The sequence below is a fragment of the Cryptomeria japonica genome, chromosome 5 (genome assembly GCF_030272615.1).
Source record: "Cryptomeria japonica chromosome 5, Sugi_1.0, whole genome shotgun sequence".
NCBI lineage: Eukaryota > Viridiplantae > Streptophyta > Pinopsida > Cupressales > Cupressaceae > Cryptomeria > Cryptomeria japonica.
The window spans coordinates 831,999,118-832,026,960 of NC_081409.1; the positions used below are offsets into that span (position 1 = coordinate 831,999,118).

General features: G+C 36.1%; 1 protein-coding gene across 3 annotated transcripts; it reads right to left on the reverse strand.

Annotated features, from left to right (window-relative positions):
- Positions 1-1,044: 1,044 nt before the first annotated feature.
- On the reverse strand, positions 1,045-26,701 carry LOC131075507 (putative clathrin assembly protein At5g35200). Of its 3 annotated transcripts, none has more exons than XM_058012353.2 (16): positions 26,257-26,701; positions 23,634-23,741; positions 23,352-23,421; positions 23,002-23,099; positions 22,141-22,282; positions 21,949-22,049; positions 12,341-12,424; positions 12,115-12,165; positions 11,888-11,953; positions 11,730-11,795; positions 11,298-11,378; positions 11,076-11,153; positions 10,764-10,925; positions 10,455-10,533; positions 10,249-10,370; positions 1,045-1,880 (listed from the first exon to the last, which is right to left on the reverse strand). In XM_058012353.2, the coding sequence occupies exons 2-16, from the start codon at positions 23,730-23,732 to the stop codon at positions 1,521-1,523; spliced, it is 1,659 nt and encodes a 552-aa protein (XP_057868336.1). In that variant the 5' UTR covers positions 23,733-23,741; positions 26,257-26,701; the 3' UTR covers positions 1,045-1,520. The 3 variants fall into 3 exon arrangements, with proteins under 3 accessions (XP_057868336.1, XP_057868335.1, XP_057868334.1); XM_058012352.2 differs by lacking the exon at positions 26,257-26,701 and adding an exon at positions 25,595-26,070 and having other exon boundaries at positions 10,764-10,922; XM_058012351.2 differs by lacking the exon at positions 26,257-26,701 and adding an exon at positions 25,595-26,057.
- Positions 26,702-27,843: the final 1,142 nt, after the last annotated feature.

Here is a 27,843-nt window from a genome sequence, read left to right on the forward strand (position 1 = left end):
GAACGATATTTTTTTTCCGCGTACCTTACTATGCGTATATGGATCACAGTTTCAATTTCTGTGGTAGTGTTCCTTGCAATAGATAGCTGTTATGGGATCTTGTTCGGTAAAATTTGTACAAAATCCTTTGGAGAATAGAACTGAGCACATTAACGAAAAACAGAAATCGGATGAATTTTGAGAAGCGTGCATACAATAATTACAACCATCGGGTAATTACAATACCTCGAGTTTACCATACCAATACACGATCTGTAAGTAAAAAATGCTACTTCGTGCAGAAAAAGTTGCATAAATAACATGTAACGGTTCCATTATGTTGTGTCGTCGTCAATAATTATTTGCCCTACTTTGATTTTCTATACCCCGCACTGTAAGGGCAACAGAGCTAGGAGCTCCCCACTAAAACTACACTATCAATACAAACAGTTGCAGCATGGAATAATAATAATAACATTTCATACCAGGGATAATTATGTCGGAATGTAAAGATTGATGTTTTATTTCAAATGCAGCGTTCAATTACACAATAAATAGTAGAGGGAGAGCCTCAAACCATTTGAAACAGGCATGCATTTATTCAATGCTCTGTCATTTTCTCTTGCATTTGACACAACTTGACAAGTTGGATGCATATTTCGCAGAATATCAAATTATATCGTTTTATCAAGGATTCACCTGTATAGGTTTTTCAGTCAAACTCATTGACACAAAAACTTGTTTATTATTTATGTTTAATGTTGTTCATCTTTAAAATGAATGTATGTGCATTTCAATATCTGTAATAGTGTTCATTGCATTGATGCCTGAGTTGGGATCATTTTTGTAAAATTTGTACCTCTAACGAATATAATTTAGTCCACACCAATGAAATACATAAATCATCCCTTATCAAGGTGAATTTAGGTAAGAGTTTATACAATAAATACAACCATCTGGAAATTACAATATCTGGACTACACTATACCCACGTGCGATCTGTAATTACAAAATAGTACAGAAAAAGTGATATAAATGATATGTACCGGAAACAAAGAAAAAAAATTGAGACAAAGCATTGAATTTGCTTCAGCTAATATTACCCCAAAAGGAGGAATTCGTACAAAGGCTTGAGTTCTGATTGTCTCTAATATGATGAACCGTTACAGAAGACATTTAATACAGATCTCAAGTTCTAAATCTCTCGATAGCAATCTCATATTTTACTATAAAAGCATACTACACTAACTGGAATATGATACATTTCTTAAATAAATTCAGCAGTAATCACTGCACAATGACTCACTAGTCACAAAACAAATCTTACTTCTCCCAAACTCATTCCCTCTCCAACCATGACTAAAAATTATGAAGGATGCTGAATGAAACAATGACAGACTACAAATTGACATATGCTTACATAATCAAGGTCGATATACGACAAAGCGAAAAAAAACTGTCCAATGATCCAAATGGCAACAATATGTAACATTTGTGATCCAACAGTCTTTATTCTTCAAAGAATCAAGTTACTAATACACCTACATCATGTAACCTGCATTCCCATATGGATTTTGGGCCTGATACGGAGGACCAGCAGCATAAGGATGTGTAGTTTGATATGGATTGCCAAAAGGGTTGGGAGCAACTTGTTGCCCCATCATTTGCTGCTGTGCCAAAAAAGCTTGTTGTTGATATGCCATAGAGGCCATTTGTACGGCTGATGGAGGAGCTATTTTATTTGAAGCATAGAAGGGATCTTGACCTGGTTGCAACATTGGAGTAGCCTCAAAGGGATTTGGTGCCACTTGACCCATATGGTAGTTACTAGATGGATTTGTTTGTCTTCTCATTGCATCATCGTATAGACTATCCAGTGTAAGCTTATCAAGTCCACCAGCCTGACACCAAAGGCATGCCAAATAAGTTATATATTTATCCACTACTTAATGCAATTTCATAAAAGCAGTTGTATAGGAAACACCAAGCCAAACACTACAAAACATTTCCCTGGATAAAAATGTAAAACCCGTTACACCAATTGGGCAATTGAATTCTTCACAAAATATAATTGCACCTCTTGATATAGCTGTGATACGAATGAAACTATTAATAGCCTGGTTCTTGCTTGTAATATGAAAATAGAAGAAATTACCATATGATAATAATTAAAAAGAAAAACTATAATTTAACTAACCTAAAGTACCAGTCAACAACATTTCTCTGAATTAAAAAATTACTTCTACCTCAACATAGGACATCTAATGCAAAAGAGAGAAGCACCAATTACACTTGACACACTAAAATATAGTAAACATTGTTGGAAGATAAGGTATAAAGGCTACAATAAGTTGTTGAATCTGCACCATGGCATCATGTTCCTAAGGAATATAAACTACAGTAAACTCAAATGACGTGTAGATTGTATCCACAAATACCTTTTATTAAAATGGTTGTGGTTCCAAGAAAAAGTAAACTATGTTCAAGGATATTCAATTCAATCAACATACAGAACTGTTTCAAGTAAATATTCTGAACATTTAGTCCAAATAACACTATGGCATCCATGTTCCTAAGGAATACAAGCTACAGTAAACTGTTACATGTGTAGTTTGTATCATAGCATCCACGTTCCTTTTAGAAAAATAGTTGTGGTTCCAACAAAAAGTAAACTATGTTGAAACATATTCAATCAACATATAGAACTGTTTTCAAGGATATTTTCTGGACATATAGTCCAAATAACTCTATTCATACAAAATGAGTATACCATATGACAAATTGTACTCAAGAATGCAAGGTCAATTTGGTTCTCAGAACTTGCGAAGAAGCTGGCCTTCTGAATCAAGGTCCAACATCTTGCATTCGTACAGAGGAGAAGCTGGAGGAGTACGAAAAAATTTGTGTTTGAAAAATTTAAATTTTTGGCAATATAAGTCAAAGAATGTCATATAAGGTCAAACAATGAATAAGTCAAAGTTGACCAACATATTTACAGAGAATTGCTGCCTACTGACCTGAAAGCCAAAATTAAAAATTAAAAAAACATTTTGTTTTTACTTTGATATTAATAAGTTCCTATTTATATGTCATGTTTAAAGGAGACAAAGACAAATGACTCCACCTTTAGAACAGAATTCCCTACTCTAATATCCAAATTGCTGTATCAAAAATAATTTATTTAAAGTTAATATGCATCTGAAAGCAAAGGTTAAACATTGACCATGGCTCAGGCGTTCAGCACCAAGCAACCTTGGGCTTAGAAACAAAACTTCAAAGCCAAACTAGAAAGCCGTATACTTTTTGAGGAAAACTATCTCCTAATCCACAATGTCCATCTTAAGATTAACATCGTCATTCTCTTATGCCCCTCCATTTGCTGTTTATTTTGCATTGATCTCTTTTGTTCCATTTCTCCATCTGCAGCATCACTGTTTCCCTACTCCAATATTTCAATTTTCTACTATACTACACTCCACATCTCTATTGCCTGTGTAATTTTTCTTGTCAAATTGCCTGCCCATGCTGTAAACTGCATCCCTCTCTATGTTTTACTTCACTAACCTTAGATTTCTGTTGTCAATTGCTCTCTTACAATTCTCTATTCATCCTTGCATTTCTCTAGTGACCCACAGTCTGAAGACATCTTTCTTGCTCCACTTCCAAAACATTCAATTATCATCACCATACATTTCCACACCACTTGCAACATTCTGTTAAGGCATTGTGCTCTATTTACCCACAGCCTCAATCATCTTCCATATTCCATTGCCAAAACTTCCAATTACCATCATGGTCTACATTTCCACATAACTGTGATCCTCCTAATGGCTCATGCAGTTGATCTCTTTCTATAGACAAGTATACATACACACATGCACACTGTCACATTCTGTTTGCCTAATTTTTCTTCCACTTCACTCGTGTTCCTTCTAGATTGTGTCTATAAACTTCTATGCAGTTGTCGTCTCTGTTTATATTTCCACCTACCTGCAATTCTATTAAAGCTTCATACAGTTAATTATTTTCTACAGATAAGTTTACATACATACATGCACACTGCTGCATTTCCTTACATCATCTTTCACATCTATACTGCCTAGTGTAATTTGTCTTGCAGAACTGTCTGCCATACTGTAAAATTTAAATTGCATCAAATGCTATATTTTCCTTCACTAACCTAAGATTTCTGTGTAAATTACTCCAGAACAATACTCTATCCTTCCTTGCACTTCTCTAGTCACCCAGAGCCTGCAATCATCTTTCATGCTCCACTGCCAAAACTTCCAATTTTCATCACTGGTAAAATTTCTGCCTGTCCGCAATACCCTTAACTTTAAGGTCTCCCCACTCTAATTGCCCACAGTTAGCTATCATCTTTTTCTACAGCCAAAACTTCCAATTATCAAAACCATTTATATTTCCACCCTCCTGCAATCCTCTTAAAGGCCTCACAGTCTGTTTCCTTCTATAGAAAAGTATGCATACACACATGCACACCAGCATTCTATTGGTCTACTCCACCTGCATTGCGCACTTTTCTTCGACTGCACTCATTTTTCTTTGACATTGTGCCCTTTATATCTATGCTACTGTAATCACCATTTTTATTTCCACCTGCCTGCAATCCTCTTAACGCTTTACACAGTTGATTCCTTTCTAGAGATAGTAAACATGCACACTGTTCCACTCTATTTCTCTACTCCATCCACCTATCATCCAGTTGGAGAGATGGGGAGAGTGATATGTGATGGATAATGTGTATAGTAAAAATGCACACTGTTCCACTCTGTTTCTCTACTCCATCCACCTACCATCCAGTCAGATAGAAGGGGAGAGTGATGTGTGATGGATAATGTGTAGCTTGACCGACTACCAACTACATTGCCCACTTTTTCTTAAACTGCACCCATTTTTCTTCTATGTATTGCCTCTTTTCTTCTATGCAGCATAAACATCAACAGTCACGTGAATTTCCCAGAACTAGCATAGCACCTACAAATGCACTATGCTGACTGGGATTGTAGAAAGACATGTAAGAATAATTAAATTATAAAAAATATAAGGGAAAGCTCCACTGATTGCTTTTATAAAGGCCATTAACATTATATAAAGTCTAAAGACAAAGAGAAAACTCCACTGTATACTATTTTTAGGTTGCAATGCCACAAATAAAGTTGAAATCCTCTATAACTGAAATGGAAAGGAAAATAGCCTAGTTCTATTCACTACTTCTAATCACAGTATTTTGATCTCAAGCAGATTCAAATATACACCAAATTTATAGATCGCTAGTGAATCTTCTCTCTCTCCTCCATAACCACAATAAAGAACGCAGGCAGAATACAAATGCTAATAAAAGATACTAACTAAATATGAATTTCCAAAATAAGCCAATTTTATTCATTTAAAAGGTAATTTCCTTAGGTGAAATCCATTCCCTGCATACATACAAGAAAATATTAATCCTTTGGGCTGATGTGGAATAGGAAAAGTTTATTTCTGTTCACTACATTTTAAGTGCATATTTTGATCTCAACAACAGAAGCAGAATATGCACCAATTCTATAAATGACTTCTACAAATCTCAAACAAACATTAAACTAATGACCAGCTAGCTTTCCCACCCTCCATAAGCATGGACAAAAACACTTGCTGAACAAAAATGCTAATAAAAAATACTGAACTTGCATTGCCAAATAAATGCAACCATTATTTGTTTAACATGCAGCTTCACTTAAGCAAAAGCCACACATACAAGTTGAAGTCAGCTACATGCATGCAAGTTGAATTAAACTAGATGCGTGCAAAAGCTGAAGAGGAATTGAACAAACATAAAAAAGCTATGGAAAGCATTCCAAAGAAGTCAATTTAGTGGCAAACAATATTTTGACATCTAATTAGCTTACTTTGAAATTGGCAAATTCTATTGCACTGGTGGTCACAAAATTACTGTTTTTGTTTTTATTTATACTGGTAGATTTCTAGGTGTAAACTACTGAATCCATTAATATAGTGTCTATAGAAGTAACTAAAATTAACTCTCTCTTTCAAAATAGTTTTAATGTAATAGTAGAAAGGAATAATTTCCTGAAAGGATTGGAACCACTGCCCTCTATCCATTAAGAAACACAGTTGGTTAATGTTCATTTGGAGAACCTTCAACTGGATGGGTCAAGTAGTTCTAGCAACAAGGAGTTTGCCGCGGTATTTGGAAAGGATTTGGATGATTAGACCATTGAGGCATTGTCATGACCCCAATCTGACATCAGATAAACAGCAAAACCATAATATGAAATTGTCTTACAAACATAAGACTTCACGATTTCAGTGATCGTGAATCTTGCAAAAGGCCAAATTATACAGCAGGGCATATGCAAGGGAAATTACTAAGTATTAAACAAACATATATTATATTGGATCATCCCTAAAAAGCAGCGATCCCACCTAATAATTGGTTAGCAAAGCAAAATAACTTGTTAAGTAAACTAATTAATCCAAGATAAGAAAGGGTGTGGTTATGAAGAGACATCACTAAGCAAACAAAGAGACGCCTCTACTTCTAACAGTTGTGTCCATAGAAATAGATCATAACCATCCACCACCAAAGGAGAGATATAAAAGGCAAATCCAGCAGACCAAGGATAGGCAATGAACAAGAAGAGATCTGATACAAGGCAACCAGATTTAGGCATACAATCATTAAGAGTATCACACTCGTGATTTGGTGGTAGGCAATATGATCTGATTCTATATATATCTATTCACATATGAATAATATGGATGCAATACTGTGATTCTATATATTATTATATGATTCCTTATATATGGAATGTAGACAATAATGTGTAATTCTTCATATGTCTGTTTCAATGCTGGAGCAACCTGTCATGCCCCCCGATCTGACATTATATAAACAGTGACCCAGTCGTATGAAATTGTATTACAGCATGTAAGACTTCACAATTTCTACAATCGAAAATCTGCTGAAGCAATATCACTAAGGGATGTCCCCTATAAGACACCTGTATGATAACATTAAGGGCAACAATCTCACATAATAATCCCAACAATTTACATACCGATTTATGTTCCAGACAAATAGATTAATTAACACCAAAGGAGTGTGGTTCCTCACAAGGTTCCCGCGGTTATGAAAAGTCAACATTAGGGCTGTAACTTTATGAATAGACAAGACTCCTCACCCACGGTTGAGGAAAGGACATTACCCCTCATCCCAATAGAGAGATATTTATACAACAAACTGACCACTCCAAGAAGGATTGAAGAGATTGAGATTGGATATTAATAACAGACTCAGGCATACAGCAGTTTGATAATATATCTGTGATTTGGTATGGATTCTTATGATATGTATAGTGTAATAAATCTGTTTATGTTTGCTCACTGCTGATTAATGTGCATACAGTTTAGAAATATGATATTTGTTTATGATTGCTTATATATATAATATATATAGAATACATGCCATTATGTAGGATTCTTTATTTGTTTTGCTTAAATGTTATAATCAGACATGATAGGGGTTTTAAGGGCTTACAAGGAGGGGAAACAGCATTGGGATCCTCTTCTATGTACGCCACCTCATGGTGGTGACCAGGGGTCTCATGAGGTCAAGGGGGTACAAGGAGTGCTGCCCTTGGGCTTAAAAGGGAAGGATTTCCGGGACACCCTATTGTAAGTGCACCCCAACCCTCTATCATGGTGGATCACTACGCTAAGGAATCCCAATTCCTTGCGTAGTGATCCTATGATTAAGTTGATGTTCCTAACCCTAGTAGGATTTTAAGGCAAAAACTAGGGCATTTAAAAAGGAGGCATTACACAACCATGATAGAGATAATGAGGGAATACAAGGAGGGGAAACGGTTATGAGGTCCTCTTTTAGGCACACCACCTCATGGTGGTGATTGATAGTCACATGAGGCCATGAGGGTGCAAGGAGTGCCCCACCCTTGGGCTTAGAAGGGAAGGATGTTCTAGACACCCTATTGTAGTTTCGCCTCAAAACCTCTATCATGGTTGACCATTGGATTAAGGAGCCCAATCATAAGGAGGAGAATAAGGATGGTATGATGAAGGGGAATGGTTATAGGATTCCTCACCAGGTACACCACCTCATATGAGATGACGGAAGGCCACATGAGGCCAAGAGGATTGGTATATCCTCTCTTGGGCCTAGGGTAGATGATCTCTTGGGCATGCACCCTATCACGTCTCCTTATCCATACTCCATTATGGTTGAACCCTAATAACAAATTAGATATATTATACGACTTAAATTATTTACTCTTAAACCCTAGTAATGATTGATCTTATGAATTGCATCTTCAATATTTGTCTAACATGATTGCAGGATCTCAGCAAGGAGTTATTTTGTTTTACATCTTTTTGGATAAAGTTATATCTCTAACTATATTATGTTCCATGTTTATTTGGATTTGTGAATCTAGGGTAAATATTAGGGAGGTAATCCCAAAAGGGGACATTACAGACATTGACCCATTATACTTCAATGTAATCATCATTATTGTAATTTTGAATATGTATTATAGATTGATATTCTGTGTTTAGTAGTTTATAGTTTGCTATTTCAGTTTCTTATACATTTTTTTAAACAAAATTTTCAAGTACTATAATATATTTGCACTGCCCCCCTCCCCCTCTTTCCAAAACTCTATGGAACATTGAGGAGAATTGTCTTCTTTAGGAATTTCCGTCGAAAAAGATGTTTTGGAATGTCAGGGTGGGGCATTGCTTCTATGGGGAAGGTGTTGGTTATGAACAAATCAAAGAAGTGTAGGGGATAAAGTTAGAAGTTGAAAAACTTCAGATGGAACCTCAGGAACTATTGATCAAAGCTCTCAATGTATAACGTGAGGAACTTCAAATGCAAAATTCGAGAGTGATTGATAGTACTCTTTGGACAATCAAGAGACTCCTTTCCCAAAGGAGTGAAATGGTTTCTGCGAATGCTTGAGGTTGTTTCTTAAAGGTGGTTTTGAGGTTTTTAGCATTAGCTTTTTTAGGTGTTCTGCTTTGTTGGATCTGTTTATGTGTTATTTAATGTTATCTTTGAAAGTGTAGCTTTTCTAGTGTTGGTTGTATTTCCGTTTTTATCTTATTTGAGTTATTTGCGATTTTGTGACCAGTGGTACCTGTAGTTGGTTTGTCTGTTTGCTCTCTGTTATGAGCAAGGGCCTTATAGATCCCTCTAAATTGATAAATAAGCATCCTAAGCCAATGAGCAATCTTGCTTCAACGTAAACTATTTGCTTTATGTTTGTTTATCTTTTGCAGATTTTTTGTGTGTTGTCATCAGGATTTTGCCACAATCACATTCTCTTACTGCAATTCTATAGTAAAATAGTAACCTAGGCGTACTTTACTGCAGTTACAACCAATCATCATGGCAACTTCACCATAGAAACCTTACATGAGTCATAAAAGTGTCCACATGTCTAATTTTGTATTTAATGCATTATTGCAAATTGTAGTTAGTTACACATTGTTAAAGAAGGCCTAAAGTATTGTGTGACATATATTTGAACTTCACACCAAAGTACAAGGTCACCAATTTAATTAGAGAGATTTGTGTATGGAATAGCATCAAATTTTGAGGTCCAAATCTCACAATACATCCAGACGAGGTCATTTACACATTTCATGAAGGTGCATCCAATCATTGAATAATGAATCCATGATCCTTCTCTTATTTGCCAAGAGGATTGTACTATGGTTTTGGTTGGTGCTACCTTAATACATTAACCTCCATCATATAAAGGTGGCCAATCAATTGAGAAGCCAGTGGAGAGTTAGCCTAAATGTGAGAATGGTTAGCCATGGTGGTAGAGGAATTATTGCAGAAGTTTGCTTCAGTTAGAAGTACAAGATCTGAATTGTAATCCTTGAGAGCATTGTAAGTCAAAGGCTTATGACTGATTTATGTTGAAAGTTTCTAAGGCCGTAAATGTAACTTTGTTTTACAGAATAAAGATTAGTTTTCACTTTTCATTAAGCCATCTCTTGTTTTCCACTGTATGAATTTGCTGAGCATTGATTAGCTGCATAGATAGATGGTTCTTCATTGACATCATTAGTTATCCAAAAAAAACATAGGCTTCTTGTTTTGCAAAAACAAGACAAAAGCAATCAGATCAAAAGTGCATATAGTAGTTAACTGTTAGAATAATTCCTATCTCCATCCAAGAAATTAACAAAACCAGTAATAAGGAAAACTGACATTACCAGTTTACTTTCTACTTGGACACTCGAACTAGAAGTTGAAGTGGTAACCAGAGCTAATTCCCAACCAGTGGCCCCATTTGACAAATCTAAAGCATTATTTAAATTTCCATTCGAAGCAGTGTCTGCAATTTAAAGAAGCTCAAATGTCAAAATACCCTAATAGAAATACCTTGGTATGTTTAATATGAACAATATGAACAGCTTACCTGTAGCAGGAACGATAGCAAGGGCTAGTGCATTCCTTTCCTCAAGTGCTGAAGGATCAGGACTAATATCATCCAAGCCCTAGTATGCCAGACATTAAGGGTTATATGACAGTTAGTTAAGCATTGGTCAGACCTACAGATAACATAAAAGTATAAAACCATTATATGCAATCTCACTAAGTTAAAATATAGAGTGCAAGTTGCCTTCCAGTATACCATCCTCTTCCTATATAAGTTCTTTGTTGTAATGAAATCTATTACAAGGAAAAAAATATTGTAGTGCCCAATGCTGTAGTTCCAAAGATTTACCAAAAGGTCAGGTGTTGCATGCTGTACAGGTGCAGCCTCCTCCTTAACAGGTTCAGATGGAGGGGGGGGAGGTGGTGATGGTGATGGTGATATGTCATCCTCAGGTTCTGACTTTTTCTTGTACTCCAGAGCTAAAACCTTTGGAATGGATTCAGTTTTCTGCTGAAAGAAACATAACATATAAAAAAAAATTGTCAGAAATTTAATCATGTATTTAATACTATCATTTGAAAGTAAATACCAAATTAAAGCATAAGTTAACAGTATCTGCAATAAACTATGTATTTTCTTTCACACATGATCACTACATACCAGCTCCCTACGAGCTGAAGAAGCTCTTGGTGCATCTCTAACATACTCTTCCATTGCATTAATGAATGATGCCGGAGGCTGATCAGCAATTTGATTGACAGCAAACCATAAGAGTGAGGAACCTTGCACTTGCCTTTAATCTAGTATCTTATAATATGTTGATTAGATCGAAAATTACATTGAAAATTAAAACAAACAAGATAGAAAACATGCCATAATTACCTGTTCAAGGGGAGGAAATTTTGGCCCACGTCCAAGGTCAACGCCTTTGCAAACTTCATAAAATTCTGACAGTCTCTCAGTCTACATTGCCAGTTGAAAAAATTGTTAAACTATATCTCAATTAAAAGCTTGAATTCAACATGTTAAAAGCAACTTTTGGAAAACGGAGAGCTCAACTTGGATTTATTGGAAACTATTTTGTATCTCAAGACAATCCATTAGAGAGACATTGCTTGAATCTTCTTTTTCAGAAAGAATAACTCCTCAGGAAAAGAAAACAAAATAGAAGCTATAGGTCTATACAGCATCTGATAAAACAAATGATGCTAAACAATTTAACACATACAGTGGAAGAATCATTTTAGTATCTTTCTTATAGGAAGCTAAAGACAACCGTGAACATACAAGACATATGAAGTGATGAAGTTAAACCTGTTTTCCAGCTCGCCTGTATATCTCCAGAGCTTTAAGAGCATCATTACGTTGCATTTCAAAGAACTGCAAACACATGAAATATTAGCATGGATCATTAAAATAGCATAAAAAAATAAATCAAAATAATATATATATAAAACCACAAGACTTCTGACCTTGTCGACAAGGTTGATCGTCCCATCATTAATTGCATTGTAAAGCTTAATACTTTCTCTTGAAACCTGCAATATTAATCAACTTAAAAAAGACGATCCTAAACTCCTAATGTCCAAATACAAAAGAATTGCCAACATTAGGCATTGAGTAGACAAAATAATACCAATTGTGTCAAATGAAAGCAGAAAAAACTTTGCTGGAAAAAGAATGAAAAGTTGCTACAAACCAATGACACAGCATACTGGATCACATAATTGGAAATAGCTGCCCCTTCTGGCTGCACATATTTATGTTATCAAATGAGGTTAATTGTACCCAAATCATTCTTTAGTATTTTAATACCAGAAAGCCCTTGGAAATTTTGTATAACCAAAACAACCTATCAATACAAGTGACCAAAAAAATGTGGTAGTTAATAAATGAAATTTGATAAGTGAACTTTGATATAATACTTGGCATCCTATTAGGCGGAAAAGAAATTGCTGCAACGCTGGCAACTGTTCTAGTAAATCAACAGTGTCAAGCTCCCGGGTTCTCTGCAACAGAGATAAGCAAAATTCTATTTAAAAAAAAGTTTGAATAGCTAATCTAAATAGTGTGACTAGCAAGGAACGGGTTAAAAATAAGTTTCAATATAATCAAAGAAGAAAAAATGATGCTAGTCAACAGCTAAGGACAAAACATAGTAGTCAAACATCTGAAATTATGCAAGATATGATTACTTATGAAAAGGAATTATTTCCATTTCAAACCTATACATTGTTCTGTTAAGTTACTAAAAGCACTTCCAATGTGTTAGTGCCTATTTACAGTGCATAAATGCAGACTAAAAAGTTAAATCTTTGAGCTTGAAATGAGATTTTAACCTGGTATGATTTCCAAATACAAATAAGCATCGCATACCAAAAAAATTCCCATAGTCTCCATTATCAATAGTATCCTTTTATGAATGTAAGGGGGGATTTGTGCAGATTGCTTCTAGGAAAAGAAAAGGCACTCATAGCTGTTGAGAATAAAATAACCAAAATATAGTTCAGCATTGTCATTCTTGCAGCAATATTTCAAGATAAAAAAGATCAGAACAAAAAATCAAACTTGAAATAATAAAAGGTGAAAAATAAAAATCAACTCGGGCAGAAATAACTGACACTATCATTTCTTCTGAGATTGCTTAAAAGTTAATCATTAAACATTTAAATCCTACTCATAGCAAAATACAAGGAATATACTAGAATAGATATTTTAAATACATCTATCTAAAAGACACCAAGAGATATCAGTTCTAGGCACCTATATTTAAATTTTTACTGAGAAAGATTAGGGCCTTGTTGACGTGTATTTTGTACACAATCATACACAGAATAAAATACCCAAAGGCATCTTATCCTCTCTTGAATAAAGTCGCTAACTGCTGAAGATTTCGCAAGAAGGATCAGTTAGGATGACTCCAATGTTCTTTTTAGTAGGGTCTCTACGTGTGGATAAGCACCAGTGGTCGTTGTGATTGCTGTGTCATCAAGGGGCCTTACGTTGCCGAAGATTTTGCTAAACTGAACAAGCTTTTCAAAAAATATCAAAAGGATAGGGTTTGCAAGAGGTCTAATCTAGTCTAACCCTAAGAATGACTTGATGTGGACTAGACTTGGTGAGATTCTACCAACTTCAATATTGCCATAAATTAACAACTCAATTGAAATTGATGCGATCTTCTAAGGTAACAAATGATTTTTCAATACATCAAAGACCAAGGACACTACCACGAAGGTACATATCCAAGATACAACAATGATTGAAGGTTTAAACGATTCAAATATCTCCAGTCGACCACGCAAGGCGTTCCTACAATCAGCAAGAAGCTAGTGGTTTGGAAAACGAATCCTACCAAAGATCAAGTCCAACACTTTGTCCTTTGAATTAACACACTACTTCGATTGAGAATGATTCGAGGAAAATGAACAACCATGAAGATAACCGAAAGAATTGCAACAAAACACCATAACTTCAATATTTCATTGATCTCAAAGCCATCATGTACAACAATTGCTTGAATTCCTTTCTCAAAGCTCAATCTTGCTACAAAAGTAAATTGCTTCTAAACTCTAATCTCTCTAATACATCAATAATTTCTAACTCTCTCTAATTTTCTCATTATGCAAAATGAAAATAAATGAGGGTATATATAGCATCCTCAATTACAATGTACAGTCCAGATCGAAAAGAAGATCAATGGTCAAGATCATGACACCTAAACCCTAATTAGGGTTTTATTACAAAAGTTCCCCTTTTATTGCACAACATTAAATGCATAGCCAATTATTAAAATTTGGCACGAAAATCTAGGAGACATAAACCAATGACAATTAAGGTGCCATGTCATCTATAACAATCTCTCATCTAGAATCTTATTCCCTTTCCAATGCTCCTTTTTAGCATATGCAATGAATCTAGACACGATTCCTTCGATTTCAGCAATTGGAATCTCGAGAAGATTCTTCATTCTTTCTTCCAAGTGGATGACCTGATCAAATGCCTCAAGAAGAGTAGCGTCCCCTTCAGGTTCAAGTTCCTTAGTTTTCTCAATCAGGAGCATGGTAGCAAACATCTGGTCCCGTTGCTCATCTGTGATAACATTTGCATCTTTGCAAAAGATGACCTTGATTCTATCCTCCAATTCCTGCAAATCCACATCTGTTTCAACTTCGATCCTCCTGCCAAGAATGGTACGTAGTACCTCAAATACTCTGTCCCGGATCGGGTTGATAACCTCCTCAACATGGCTACATCTAGTACTGATGTCCTCGAAGAGAACTTCCTTCATCTGGAGTAAGGTTGACCACTGAAGTAAACTGTGAGGTCCTCCATCCATAATCTTTTCCTGCACTAAGACCTTCTTCGATGTTTGTCTGATTACTCGCAGGACAGGAATGATAACCTCTTTGGTATGAGCAAAAGCAGCTACTGTTATCATCAAGTTGTGGATAATCTCAAGAACCTGGATAGCCCTATGAATAGTCTTCATCATCCTTGTTGTAAATTCTACGGCAACTGTATGAGATTTGTCCATCCAAGTACTCATACGCTGGACCATACTCCTGAATCTCTCTGCTTCGCCAATTGATTGAAGGGGAAGTGCCTGTATGGGTGATCTTGTTGGATCCTGACGTCCTAAAGGCTGATTGAGATGGCTGAAATATGTTCTCCATGCACCGACCTCTCTCTCAAGCTTCCTATTCTTCTCCATTTCTTCCCTAAGCTTGTCTTTCAAGGCCTCAAATGAATCAGTGGCATCATCTAGTGTCTACTCGGCTGTGGATGGACCTAGCTCAAATGTCTCTATATCATATTCCTCTGCTAGGATCTCACCTTCATACTTGTCCACTGCCGGTGTAGCTATCTGCAACTTTCTGGATCCAGTCTCATCTCTAATCATCTTGGACATCTTGGTAGCCTTCCTCTTTTCTGTCACTTCCTGGGAATGTCCGACAAGGCTCTCCAAATCAATTACATTGTCTTCGTCCTCAATCACGATCACCCTAGTTAATCTTTCCTTCAACCAATCTGGGATAGCAGATCTTGTCTCTTTAACCTGTATTTCCTTGAGCAATTCTTCTTCTCTGGGAGGAGATGTTACTTCATTATCTTCCCCATCTTCATGCAACTCATTGTCTTGAAGAGATCCACCTGGTGCCTGTCCTTCTTTATCATTCTATACCATTGACTCCATAGAATCCTCTACTTCAAGTGTCCTCTTCTCTTGTCGAGAAGATGTGCCGGATGAGCGATCTCGGTTGGCCCCTTGCTTCTTCTTGGAAGATTCTTTCTTCTCAGGTCTCTCTTTTCTCTTCGAGCCTCTTGGATGGAGATCGCCTTCACTTGCACTTCGAAGGTTGCCTTCACTTGCATTTCTGGGATTAGGATTACCTTCGCTTACACTAGCTCCACCTTCGGCTGGTTTCTCTTCCAAAGTGAAAGTCATAGCTATGCCTTGCTCTCTCAACTTCTGATGCTGCACATCAATCCATCTGCGAGTACAAGACAAGACTGGAGCCATCAAAGCATCTAGATCCACGACCTCGGGCTCATTCCAATCTAACCTTACTGATTTGCTTTCTCGGTCATAGGATGACTGGAGATGTCTGCCACTGTCCTGAGCTTGGTCGGCCACTCTGTAAATCTTGCATTTCCTGATGAAATCCAAAGGCAATCTAGAATGCATCTTTCTTTTCACTTCAAGATCGTCTAGGAGATTCATCATAAAATCTTCTATCTGAAATTCATGCTTAAACTTCCTACCGACTGTCTCCTCTATATATCCATGTGGATCAAAGCTTTCCCTCAAAGCAAAGAATGAAAAAGAATACAAAGCTAACTCCTTCTCTGCGTCATCCATGGCTAAAGCATTAGGACATACCTCAACTGAATTGCGTAAGATGATAGGTACAGGAACTCCATTTCCATGTCTGTGTCTGAACGCCTTCGCATAAGCTGCCAACTGTCTTGTTACCTCAAGTAACACTATTCTGTCTGTCGGATATCTCGGCAACATGTATGGAGGTGAAGGACATCCATGAACCCTGATATAAGTAAATTTCGGAAATTGGATAAACCAAGCACCGTACCTCTTTACTAGTTCCTGTGCATCCTGTGATAGCCTATTGTGAATCCCACCTTGCAACGTCCTGGTGATGTTCATCGTGAAGGTATCATTAACTAACTTGTAGTTACTTCCTGGCGGATGATGCAAGTGGACATAGGAATCACAAACCCTGACCTCGCCGGGTCCTCTTCCAATCACTCCTCTGTGAGGTAGTCCTGCGTACTCAAAGCTCCTGATTAAGGCATATATGACGTATGAACTCATGTGGAAGGACTTGGTAGCCTTGAGTCTCCTCAACTGTACGTCCAAGCAATGGCTAATTATTCTAGCCCAATGAATTGTTCCTTTTCCCTGAACTATCACCTGGATAAAGTAGAACATCCACCTCTCAAAGTAGAAGGCTTGAGGAGCTCCTGTGACTCGGTTGAGCATTGTAATCAAATCTCTGTACTCCTCCTGGAAATCGATCCTATGTGGTGTGTTCGGGATCTTGCTCAGGCGAGGACGACTCTTTAGTAACCAGTTCTTGTTGATGATGCTTAGGCAAGCATCTGGATCATCTTCGTACATGGACCTGGCTCCTTCTATGCTCTTGTAGACCATATCTCTGTGCTCTGGAAGATGGAAAGCCTCACTTATAGCTTCCTCTGAAAGATAAGCTAAAGTGTTTCCTTCCTTGGACACGATCGTTCTGGACTGAGGATCATAATGACGAGCACACTCGATCATCAACTCATGGCACTATACTGCTGGAGGGAAGCCGACCGCCTTAATGATGCCACTTTCAATTATCCTCCTGGCGACAGGTGATGGCTTGCCAATGTAAGGGACCTCTCGAAACTTCTTCGTACTGAAGTTGCCCAAGTTGGTATCTCCAATGTTGCTCCACTTAGACACGATCTTGGTCTCCAGTTCTTCGTTCTTTTGATCTTCCTTCATGAGAGCTGGACGACTGGTGGATGCTCCCGCCTTCGGGGTCGCCATACCTACACAACATTTCATAATAAGAAACTAGATTTTGCAATGTATAACATAGATTAGATATTAATTTTAGGAAACTTCATGATAAGTCCTTGAGTTATCATTTCCTAAAAAACGATTGAGCCACTGAAATTCAAAATTTCAAAATTCAAAATTTAAGGCAAAGACAATCAAAATTCAAAACAAGAGAAGACTTCGCCATACCTCACTTGAGAGCTAACTCTAAAAAGCAAAACAAGGAAATTCGCCTAGGCAAAATCAAAATTTGAAGCTTTCCCACGTGATCTCTCTTCAAATGAACGTCCACCTTAACAACTTCGCCACCTTTGGAGTCTTTGAAGTAGTCTTTGACAAGTTCGCTTAACTCAAACTTGCACCACTTCCTTTGCTAAATTCGCTCCTTGCTTGGAATGGAAATCCACTCCACTTTGAACACAATTCGCACCTCTCCAAATCGCATGTGAAGGATGTTTGAATAATGATTTGAAAATGAAATAAACACCCCCCTTTATAGGCGCTTACCTCATGCATTACCTTAGGCCGACTTGGTAATTAAAAGATAATTAAAAACAATTTTAATAAAAAACCAATGGCCGACTTTGTAAGAATACTTTGTAAGAATTTAAATCCAAGCGCTTAATTTGATTTTTTACTTGAATTAATAATTAATTAATTAATGCCTTCGTTTTTTATTAATTCGATTTTTTTTTTAGGCAAAAAAATTAATTAATAAATATCATGCGTTATTTTTAAATGCTATTGAATTTTTTAAATTTATCGATTTTTAGCATTTAATAAAATCCCAAAAATGTTTTAGCGCCAAAATTTGAAGTTGAGAAATACGAACCATATCGCTCTGATCCCTGGGAGAGGGACAAGAGCGAATTGTCATTTTAACCTGGATTCTCACCTTCGACGTTCAAAATCACCATCTCCACGTTGAAACTGGCATTTTCGCTAGGAACCTCAAGCTTGATCGACTTGATTTTGTGGATGAGTGCCTCCTAAAGCTGATATCGCCCTGGTCCCTTGGTGAGGGACAGGGGCGAACCTTATATTTTCTCCTTGACCTTAGCTTCTTCGATCACCAATCTTTATCATGAGGCAAGCAACAACGCCATTCCTCAATTCCACGTTTGCTTCATTCGTCCTTAACAAGGCATTTTGATGTTTAAATGGTTTTCGCCCTAGTCCCTTGGTGAGGGACAGGAGCGAACCTGGTGCTCTAGTCTAAATTTGCTGTCTTTCAACCTTTGCTTCATGTTCATTGCCTTCCAAATGATATCTTCGACCTAATACAATCTTGCTTTGACATGATCCTCGAAGGAAAATGAGTGTTTTAATGAAAATCGCCCTGGTCCTTGCCTGAAGGACAGGAGCGATTTAGCTTCTTGGCTCAATTTGATCACCTTTTGACGTTTAACTTCCTCGCATATCATCTTCTTAAGAACACTTTGACCCTGTGCAACCTTGTACGTCCTTGACTTAGCGTGATTTTTGAAAGAACTGGCCAATATGGTGAATATCGCCTTGGTCCTTCACTGAAGGACAGGAGCGAACTTTGGTGTCTTGGGCGCATCCTTGTTCTTATCAACTTGCAATTGCCTTCACAATGTAAAACGAGGTCCTTTGATCCTTATTGGATACTTGAAACGTGATCAATATTCAAAATTTAAGCCTTTATGAAGATTTCGCTCTGGTCCCTGACTGAGGGACAGGAGCGAACTTAAGCATATAGTGCAATTCCTTCATCTTTGGCGGTCTTTGATACTTCGTTCTTCGTCGAGACACCTCAAAATGTCCTTGCCACCTTATACTTTGACTTGGAATGACTTGAATTTGGGTGGAAGGCAAGATAGCTACCATTTCGCCCTGGTCCCTGGCTGAGGGACAGGAGCGAATTTTCACTTATAGGCTCCATCACACTTTGCTAACTTCCAAAATTATCTTCAATGGTCTTGTAGTACCCCCTTTCATTCATCTTTGCCTTGGAGTTCATTCTAACTTGGTGAGAAATTGACCTAAGGCAAAAATCGCTCTGGTCCCTTACTGAGGGACAGGAGCGCCTAGGCCAATATGGAGTTCACTTTGGTGTCTTGCATTCTTCAATTTGTCTTCAACAGGTTCGTTACGCCTTCTTTGTTTGCCTCAAACTCAAAACTTGCTTGATCTTTGCCCAAAACATGCCTCATGAGGAAATTCGCTCTAGTCCCTGGGAGAGGGACGAGAGCTACTACTGAATTTCGCCCTGGTCCCTGGCTGAGGGACAGGAGCGATTTAGCTTCAAAGTCATGTTTTCCTCATGTTTGTGCTTTCAAATTATATTCAACTGATAAAATGCACCTCCTTGGATCTTCTCAAATCGTCAAATTGCTCAAATCCTGCAAGGACAAGGCAATGTTTGATTTTGAGCTCCGGTCCTCCACTGAGGGACAGGAGCGATTTTTGCTCCTAGCACATTTCCATGCTTGTGAAATTCTTCAAATTATATTCAACGGAAAGATCATGCCTCCCTTTATCATTTCCAGTCAAAAATTTGTCTTGATCCTGCAGAGACAATAAAATCTTGAGAAACAAGCTCCGGTCCTTCACTAAGGGACAGGAGCGATTTTGCTCCTACAGGCCAAAATATCAAGATTACGGGAGTTTAATCACTTCACAAGGCAAAAACAAGTCATTTCCAATGCCCGGGATCAATTATCAAAATTTTCAAAATTTGGTCAAAACTACTCAATTGGACGAAAATCAAAATCTCATCATCAACACTTAGACAAATTTTCAGAGTTGCACTCAAAATTCCAATTGAAACTAGACCAACTTACTTAGCCTCTGGCGAATTCACTTTATTTCCAAAATTGCATCCCTCGGGAGGAAGCTCTCAAATTCAAAATTGGACTGGACTCTGGCCTGAAAACGTCAAAATGGAAACCCTAAGGCTTGACCCTGGTCCAGACAACTAACAAACTAAACCAAAACCCTAAAAAGCAAAGCGAAAGGTGAGCAAAAACGAGCAAAAAGAGGGGGTCCCCATTTTAATGGGGCGATGTGTGAAATGGTCACAACAGGCCTCTAGACTGACATCTCTTGGCATCTTTTCGATAGATGTATTTAAGATATCTATGCTAGTATTTATTTAGATACATATTATATATCTATTCTTAGTGTATTTAATATCTTCATATATTTAATAGTATGGATAATAAAATATTATTAAGTTATTCAAATTTATTAAATAGTCAAAAAATTAAATTATCAAAAATACGTTTAACCTAAAGCAATAAAATGAAGACCATATTTATAATAAAATTTCGAAAGTGAAAATTGATTTTTTTTAAGTGGGTGAAAACTTGTTCACCTATCATGCATAAAGTAGTAATAAATTTCACCTTTATTTGTTATAATTTACGCTCGACTGAAAATGAAAACATTTGTTAAGAGATGATCAATTTAATTTTTTTGCTACTATATAAGTTTTTAATATTAATGTTGTATTTGTCAAGTAACTTTTTTTTATGATTATTATTTTTTATGCATAGAGAACAACTCCTCATTTTTTATCTTTTGATTATTTCTTCTTAATTTTTTCTATGGCTTGTTTTTTGTTTGAAATTTATGTGTCTTTTAATTATTAGTATTTACTATTTCAGTTATATATTTTTATATATTACTTTGTCAGCTATTTAATATTTTTTTAGATTGTTTTTCTTACCAATTAACATGCTCACACCATTACACTCCACCTCATGCTGCCACTATAGTTACAACTCTTGGCATAATGATAGTCTTCATTGCTATAGTAAAGAAAACTGTAAATACATTAATTTATAGGCAAAACAGGAATATCAGGAATCTAGGACAGAATTTGTTGTAGGTAATTCAAATTTCATCTTCACGTGTCCTTTAGGCAATCATATGCATATTGCCCACAGACTAATTGTCAAATTCTCTAACCTTGTTGCATCCCTTCCTGTGTTCCCAATCCAACCACCTCACTTGAGCTTGTGCTTTCACTCAGATAGTACATCAGTGAAATGCTTATATTAAAGCTCAACCAAATATCCTAACTTCTAATGGTAAATGGACACTTTTAATATTTTTCTAAAATCTGAAATTGTTTCAAGATGTCCATGTTGTTCGAACACTTCTGGTTAAAACTGCGTATAATAACTTTTTGCATTCAATGTTTTAACCAGAAGCATTCAAACAATCTCATGGACTGAAAATTTGATGTCTTTAATAGATGTCCATTTTGTTGAAACTGGCCAAACTAGAACCTGCTACTCAATTTGAAGCATCCCCACTTTTGTGTCCCTTCTATTAAATCTGAGCACCCAGTTCCATACATATAAAACTCAATGAGTAAAGCAGAAAATACAAGATCTATTATGGTGGTGAAAACTTCACACAGTTCCTTGCTACAACACTGTTCATGAGATCGAACTTTTAATAGATGCAAAATCCAAGCTGCTAAGGGCTACTCACCAAGCGCTCTGTTTCAATATCATATTTGAGTACACGATAGCATTCCAATCGCTCTTCAAGAAACAATGCATAAGCACGCACCCAAGCCGAATAGTCCCAAGCTGAACAAAATACAACAAATTTGTTTCAAGTTGTTGCCAATCCTATACAAAAATTGATTAAAATATTGGGCCAAGGAACAACAAAAATTACCATTTGGACTAGAATCATCCTTGAAGTGGGATAAATTAAGCATGTGACCCCTGGACCTGCTATAATTGATCAGTTCCTCCCGAAATGTGGGATCAACCTCTCTCAAAGCACGATGAATAACAATTAAGGTTTTCAATGCAACCTGAGACATGAAACCAACATGGCAATAGAAATTAGTAAGATAGACCAAAAGTTTACTCAGGCAAGCATGAAAGGTGTTTTTCAATAAAAACCCAGTATATATGGCAAGGACTATAACAAACTACCACTCAGAATCACAATATTCCTTACAGAATATTAGAGTTCAAACAGAGAGAAAACTAGAACAAAACCAAATAATCTTACCTATTTTGCTGAAATTGAAAGAAAAGGAGTAAAAGACAAGAACGCAACTGCCTAAGTAGCATAAGGCCTCTAAAACAAACCATTTGATTTGAGTTTAATCAGCTGCTTGCTGCATACTCTTGTGAATGTAAAAATGAAATGAATGGTCAAGACTTCAAATCATGTTCACTCAATAATAATTGAAGCTCCTACTAGAAAGACCAAACCCAATTTGCTTGGCAATTGTCATTCAATAACAGGCGAAATAGCCAAATATATATGTAGAAGATTGTAGAACAACTTCAGCACAAAGAAACTCAATCTAGAAACAAACCAAGCCACCATAAAATTGCCAAACCTAAAGGATGAACCATCCATTTGAATTCATGGAAGATACAAAATTTATATTTATTTATATCTATCTGTTCAATACCAGGAAAGAAGGAGATGAAATGCCATCACTGAAATGTGTGTATCCTTCTATTCTAATGGATAAACTCACTATTCTTCAATGCTATAGTAAAGATTACACATTACCGCCCAGTTGTGTGTCTTGGCAAGACGTCTTGCAAGAGCATGAATGCAATAAGCTACATCTGCCCGAGGTCTTGCAGCTGAGGTTGCAGCAAAAATAACTGACAGGAAAAAAAGATTGTAAGATTATATACCCATGGATTTTGCTCAGAGACCTATTCTATATTTGCTCCAATTCACTTACAATCAAACCAATGTGCAGATTGGATATTTCTGTTCAAGATAAGACAACTAAATCACCTACTGATGTATCCATTTGTGCCACAACCTAGTGAACTTGATGTATTTAGAAAATTAAAAGTGCACGAAAAAAGCAATAAGATTCAAATGTAAAATAGAATGCATTCACCCACTTTGGATATGTTTTTCTTTTGCTGGCCGCTCCACATGATTTGTAGCCTTAACAATAGCAATATCCAGATCCTGCCAGCTTGTAAATGAAAGAATTAGAATTGTGAAAAGGTTAAACAAATAAGAGTGGATCTCAGGAAATCCGATGACTTGCATCTGGAGATGCCATAGTTCATTAGAATTTTAAACAATACATTTAGTCTTTTAGACTATGGAAATGAGTGTCATTGATGCTCAACACTCCATGCAGTAGCATCATATGTTGTGGGTATTGAAAGAAATACCTTGTACTCACTGTTCACTTTGGCAAGTCCAACCTTGGTTGTGTCTTTCAATGCACCCAAAGCCTTCCTCAAGCTCTGTTGTGTACCACCCCCTGACATTTTACTGCACTGAAATGGCAAACCAAGATCACTTTCAACAAATGGTCAAGATTAAAATAGGTAAGTAACCAATCATAAATTAATTTAAATTTTGAAATGGCATATGTGCAATGTCAACGTTTGCTCCATTTCCAATAAAACTCACCACAATGTCAACAATTCTCATCATAAAATGGAAGCTAATGCCCTCAAATTGGCTGAATTTTTTGACATTCTAAGGATTTTCTAGTTTCTCCCCAAACGAGTAAATGAAACTAAATCTATTTGACTCAGCTCAAATACAAATTTAGCAAATTACACATTTATTCTTCATTAAAGCATACACATAAAAATTACAAATGTCCTACAGCATCCCATCTTAGCCTGTAAAAGATTTGGCTTTGATCTATTATTTTCTCTCGTATAATTTATTAACCAAAACAATTCTAAATTTATTCATAATACCAAGCTTTGCTTTTGACCATAATACAAGCCCCATATTTATAATCACAAACTTCCAGATTTGCTATTGAATGTAAAGGCTCGAGAGCAGCGTGAATAAAATTTGCACAAAAGGGGGCAACAACCTTGAAAAACATGTCACTTGAGAAAGACCTTTTTTTATTTCCTTGGTATTAACTTTTTGACAATCATTTCATATCCAACAAACTTTATAGACAAACACCTAAGTGCCCATTTTGGCTAAAAGTGCTTCATTTCTTGTAAACAAGACGCTAATTTGTTTACATTATCACTTAGCAGAACTAATTTTAGTTTGCCACATTGTTAATTTTTGTTAATTTTGTATATTCTATCAAATATCTAACTCAGTCGATTTTGTAGAAGATGACCCAAACTTTGCTATATCCTGCAACCCAACTCTATCTTTATCAACCGCATACCAAATAAAAAACTTTGTTGACATTCTTCAAAATAGTCCCCAAATGCTATGCAATTCCTCTATACTGAATCTGATTTTGCTTTGTCTGCCAACCAATATCATATTGTTTGGTCCATTCAAAGAGGACCTAATTTCGAATGAAGTTGGTTATATGTTCTTGCTTCTCTTCATGTTAATCCATACTGCATCAAACTTTGATAAATTTACTTATTACCATAACCAATTTAATGGAGTATTGATTAAATCAAACTTGTTTTCCTTGCAAGTTTGATACAAGTCAAAAATTCCTAATTGTATGCAAAACAAACATGAATTTTCCAGCTTTCTTGACTGGTCTCATAATTTGAATGGTCTCTGTAAACTTTGATAGATATAAATTAGAGCCCAATTATGTCTTTCTAGTGAGTTTTCTCTGAATTCTGTATTGATACTTAACTTTGTACCACATAAATCATGTACCTACACAATTTGCATACCCCATAGTCTCCACATTGTCCTAGTCCTTTTTCTTCATAGATCTAGCACTGGCATTCCTGATTCCACCTCATAGTAAGTAGTCAAGGGCTTCACACATCCATCCTTGTTACCGTACACCAACACATCTCTGACTGCTCATTACTTGTAAATTGCCCCTCTGCCTTAAATTTAAACGGATGATTTACTTAATGACACAATATCTCCGGCTTCCTTTTTTCATAGGAGATTTTCAACAAGATGAAGATCTCATATTACAAGTGGATGTGATCTTTTTATGTTTTAAACGAAAATCTAGATTTTGGCACTTTTCTCAAAATGCAAAACAACATACACACAATGATTTCTGATCCAATCAACAATTACTTTTGACAGCTTGTCCACAATTGACCACAAAAGTCCTCATCCTTTTAGAGATAGCGCCTGATTATGTAAACTAGATCCTAAATGCATAACTTCTTAGCAAAACATGGTTAGTCAATCTAGGCAAATTACACCTTAAATTTACCATATTCAATCTGCGGTTTGCTGACCATAGAAACAGATCCTAAACATAATCTGAGAAACAAAATGGAATAGAATCTTCTCGCTTTAAGAGTGGTTTGTTCACAACAAATAACATTAGTAGGAGCTTCTGAATCTGCCTCTATGTAGAGGTTGAAATCTAGCGTTGCTGCCTATGCACTGGACCCTGAATACAGAGTTTGAAATCCAACGTTTAAAGCCTCCCTGCTGGACCCATAATATAAAGTTTGAATATATTCTTGTTGATCTTATGCACATACAGCTTATTTCTATAGTACCGCTGCAGATTAGTTTCAAACACCTCCATTCCAACCACAGTCTAACAGATTCTTATCAAAATTCACCTCATGTCTGCCAATTTGGTATTAAAAGCAGCCAATTTGGTATGCAAATCACAAGCTTAAATTTCACAATATACCGACAAATTACACCTAGCTACACCGTAGTTTCCCGAATTTCTGCCCTATTCTACCAAAATCTCGTCCATGTCACCAAAATTTTGCCTATCTTGCTAAAAACTCTACCTATTTTATCCAACCCCCTACAAAACCCGATTTCATTTCACAAATGTGCATAAAACACTAAATTGTTCGGAACAAAAAGCAAAAAAGAAGAAGATAAAAAGTAGGGCTTCTCGCTGCTCACCTTCGTACTCCAAAGAAAAGAAAAAGCCTGACTGCTCTGCTCAGGCGAATATCAGATCCGCACAAAGGAACGTCAGGACCCCGGAATATATATACCACAGGTATATTCCCTGTTTAGAGAGTGCGAGTTTATGTAGTACGGTATACAATGTAAATATCCCCTGCTTAAAGATCGCGAGGTTGTCTAATACGAGATCGTCCAGGCCACAATAATGCAGCAAAACGGGGGTTTTCAGGGTATTACAGAAAAAAGAAAAACAAAAATGTATGATAATAAAAATAATAATTAAATATTTGGCCCAAAAAGTCGTACTAGAAAGCAGAAAGCAAAGAGAGAAAGATCAATGGACAACATTAAAAACTCATGCCAGCTTTTGTCCAACCCAAGCTGTGTTCAACACGAACCTAACTGAACTAGTCAAATACATCAAAAGAATATTAAAAATCTCATTTGATTATTACTAATCATGTTTTCATATTATAATCTGGTATACAAAACAGATGTACATATAATTTAATTATTTCATAAAAAAAAAATATATATATATATATATAAAAACATTATAATTATTAAAGATTGTGGGCCCTAAGAGCATGTTAAAAGTCTTATATATATGTATGTGTTGTATGACAATATTATATGTGGGCCTTAGGATTTGAATTTGAGATATCAAGGCTAGCGAGGTGGAAATCATTGTCCTTTAAACGTGGTGATGATAAGATTTGAATTGAATATTTCCAATGGCATTTAAATAATGTTGTTTGAATCATGTGGGAAAACATAGGTGCCCTTGTAAAACCCATTACAAGATCTATGTATATGTGCATTGAATCAATGCATACAATGACAAATGCCCATCATTTTCTTTTTGGTCAAAAAGAGTGTGTTTGAAAGAGAATTTTGTTTAGATTAATTTTCAAATTGATGAATGGAATAATTTGACCAAAATAAATGGAATAAAATTGTTATTATATTTAATGAGAATATAAAATAGATTAGTTGGAAAAAATAATATATTATGAATAGTAATCATAAGAGAGGTACGTTTTCAAATTTTCTTCCATCTTTCTAGATTAATCATTATATAATTTTTAGTTATAAATCATTTAAATATCAAAAATAATAAATTAGGATTTTTAGCGAGAATTAAACAGATCATATTTAATAGTAATTTGTCTTTCTTGGAAGTGTAAATGAGTGGTTGAATAAGGAAACTTGTTAGAAAACTATAAATGTTTGTTGGAGCTATTTATTTTGAGACCTTCATTTATCAAGATTGTAACATGTCTCAAGCTATCATTGACATGGTTCAAGATGTTCTCTAGATCATTTAACCCTCCTTTAGAATAGTTTTGCACTAGATGAGGGAATTGTATTGATTTGATTCCTAGTGAACCGCATGCCTAAGTGATGTAAAAACTACCTTACATACACCTCTCGATATAGTGGGATGTATTGATTCTTTAAATCTTTTGAACAATTTATTAATGATGTGATCGACAAGAACTAGAATAGTGGTGCTAGCAATTAATTTTATGCTTTTCAATTGCTCGATGACATCTAATGTGTTCCTAGTGAACCACATGC

Bases quoted from the DNA above. Each gene is read 5' to 3' on its own strand.
- LOC131075507 (XM_058012351.2), bottom strand. The intron at 12,425-21,948 runs GTGAGTAGCCCT...TCTCTGTTGCAG, and splicing joins ATATTGAAACAGAGCGCTTG to AGAACCCGGGAGCTTGACAC. The intron at 11,954-12,114 runs GTTTGTAGCAAC...TTAATATTGCAG, and splicing joins TCCAGTATGCTGTGTCATTG to GTTTCAAGAGAAAGTATTAA.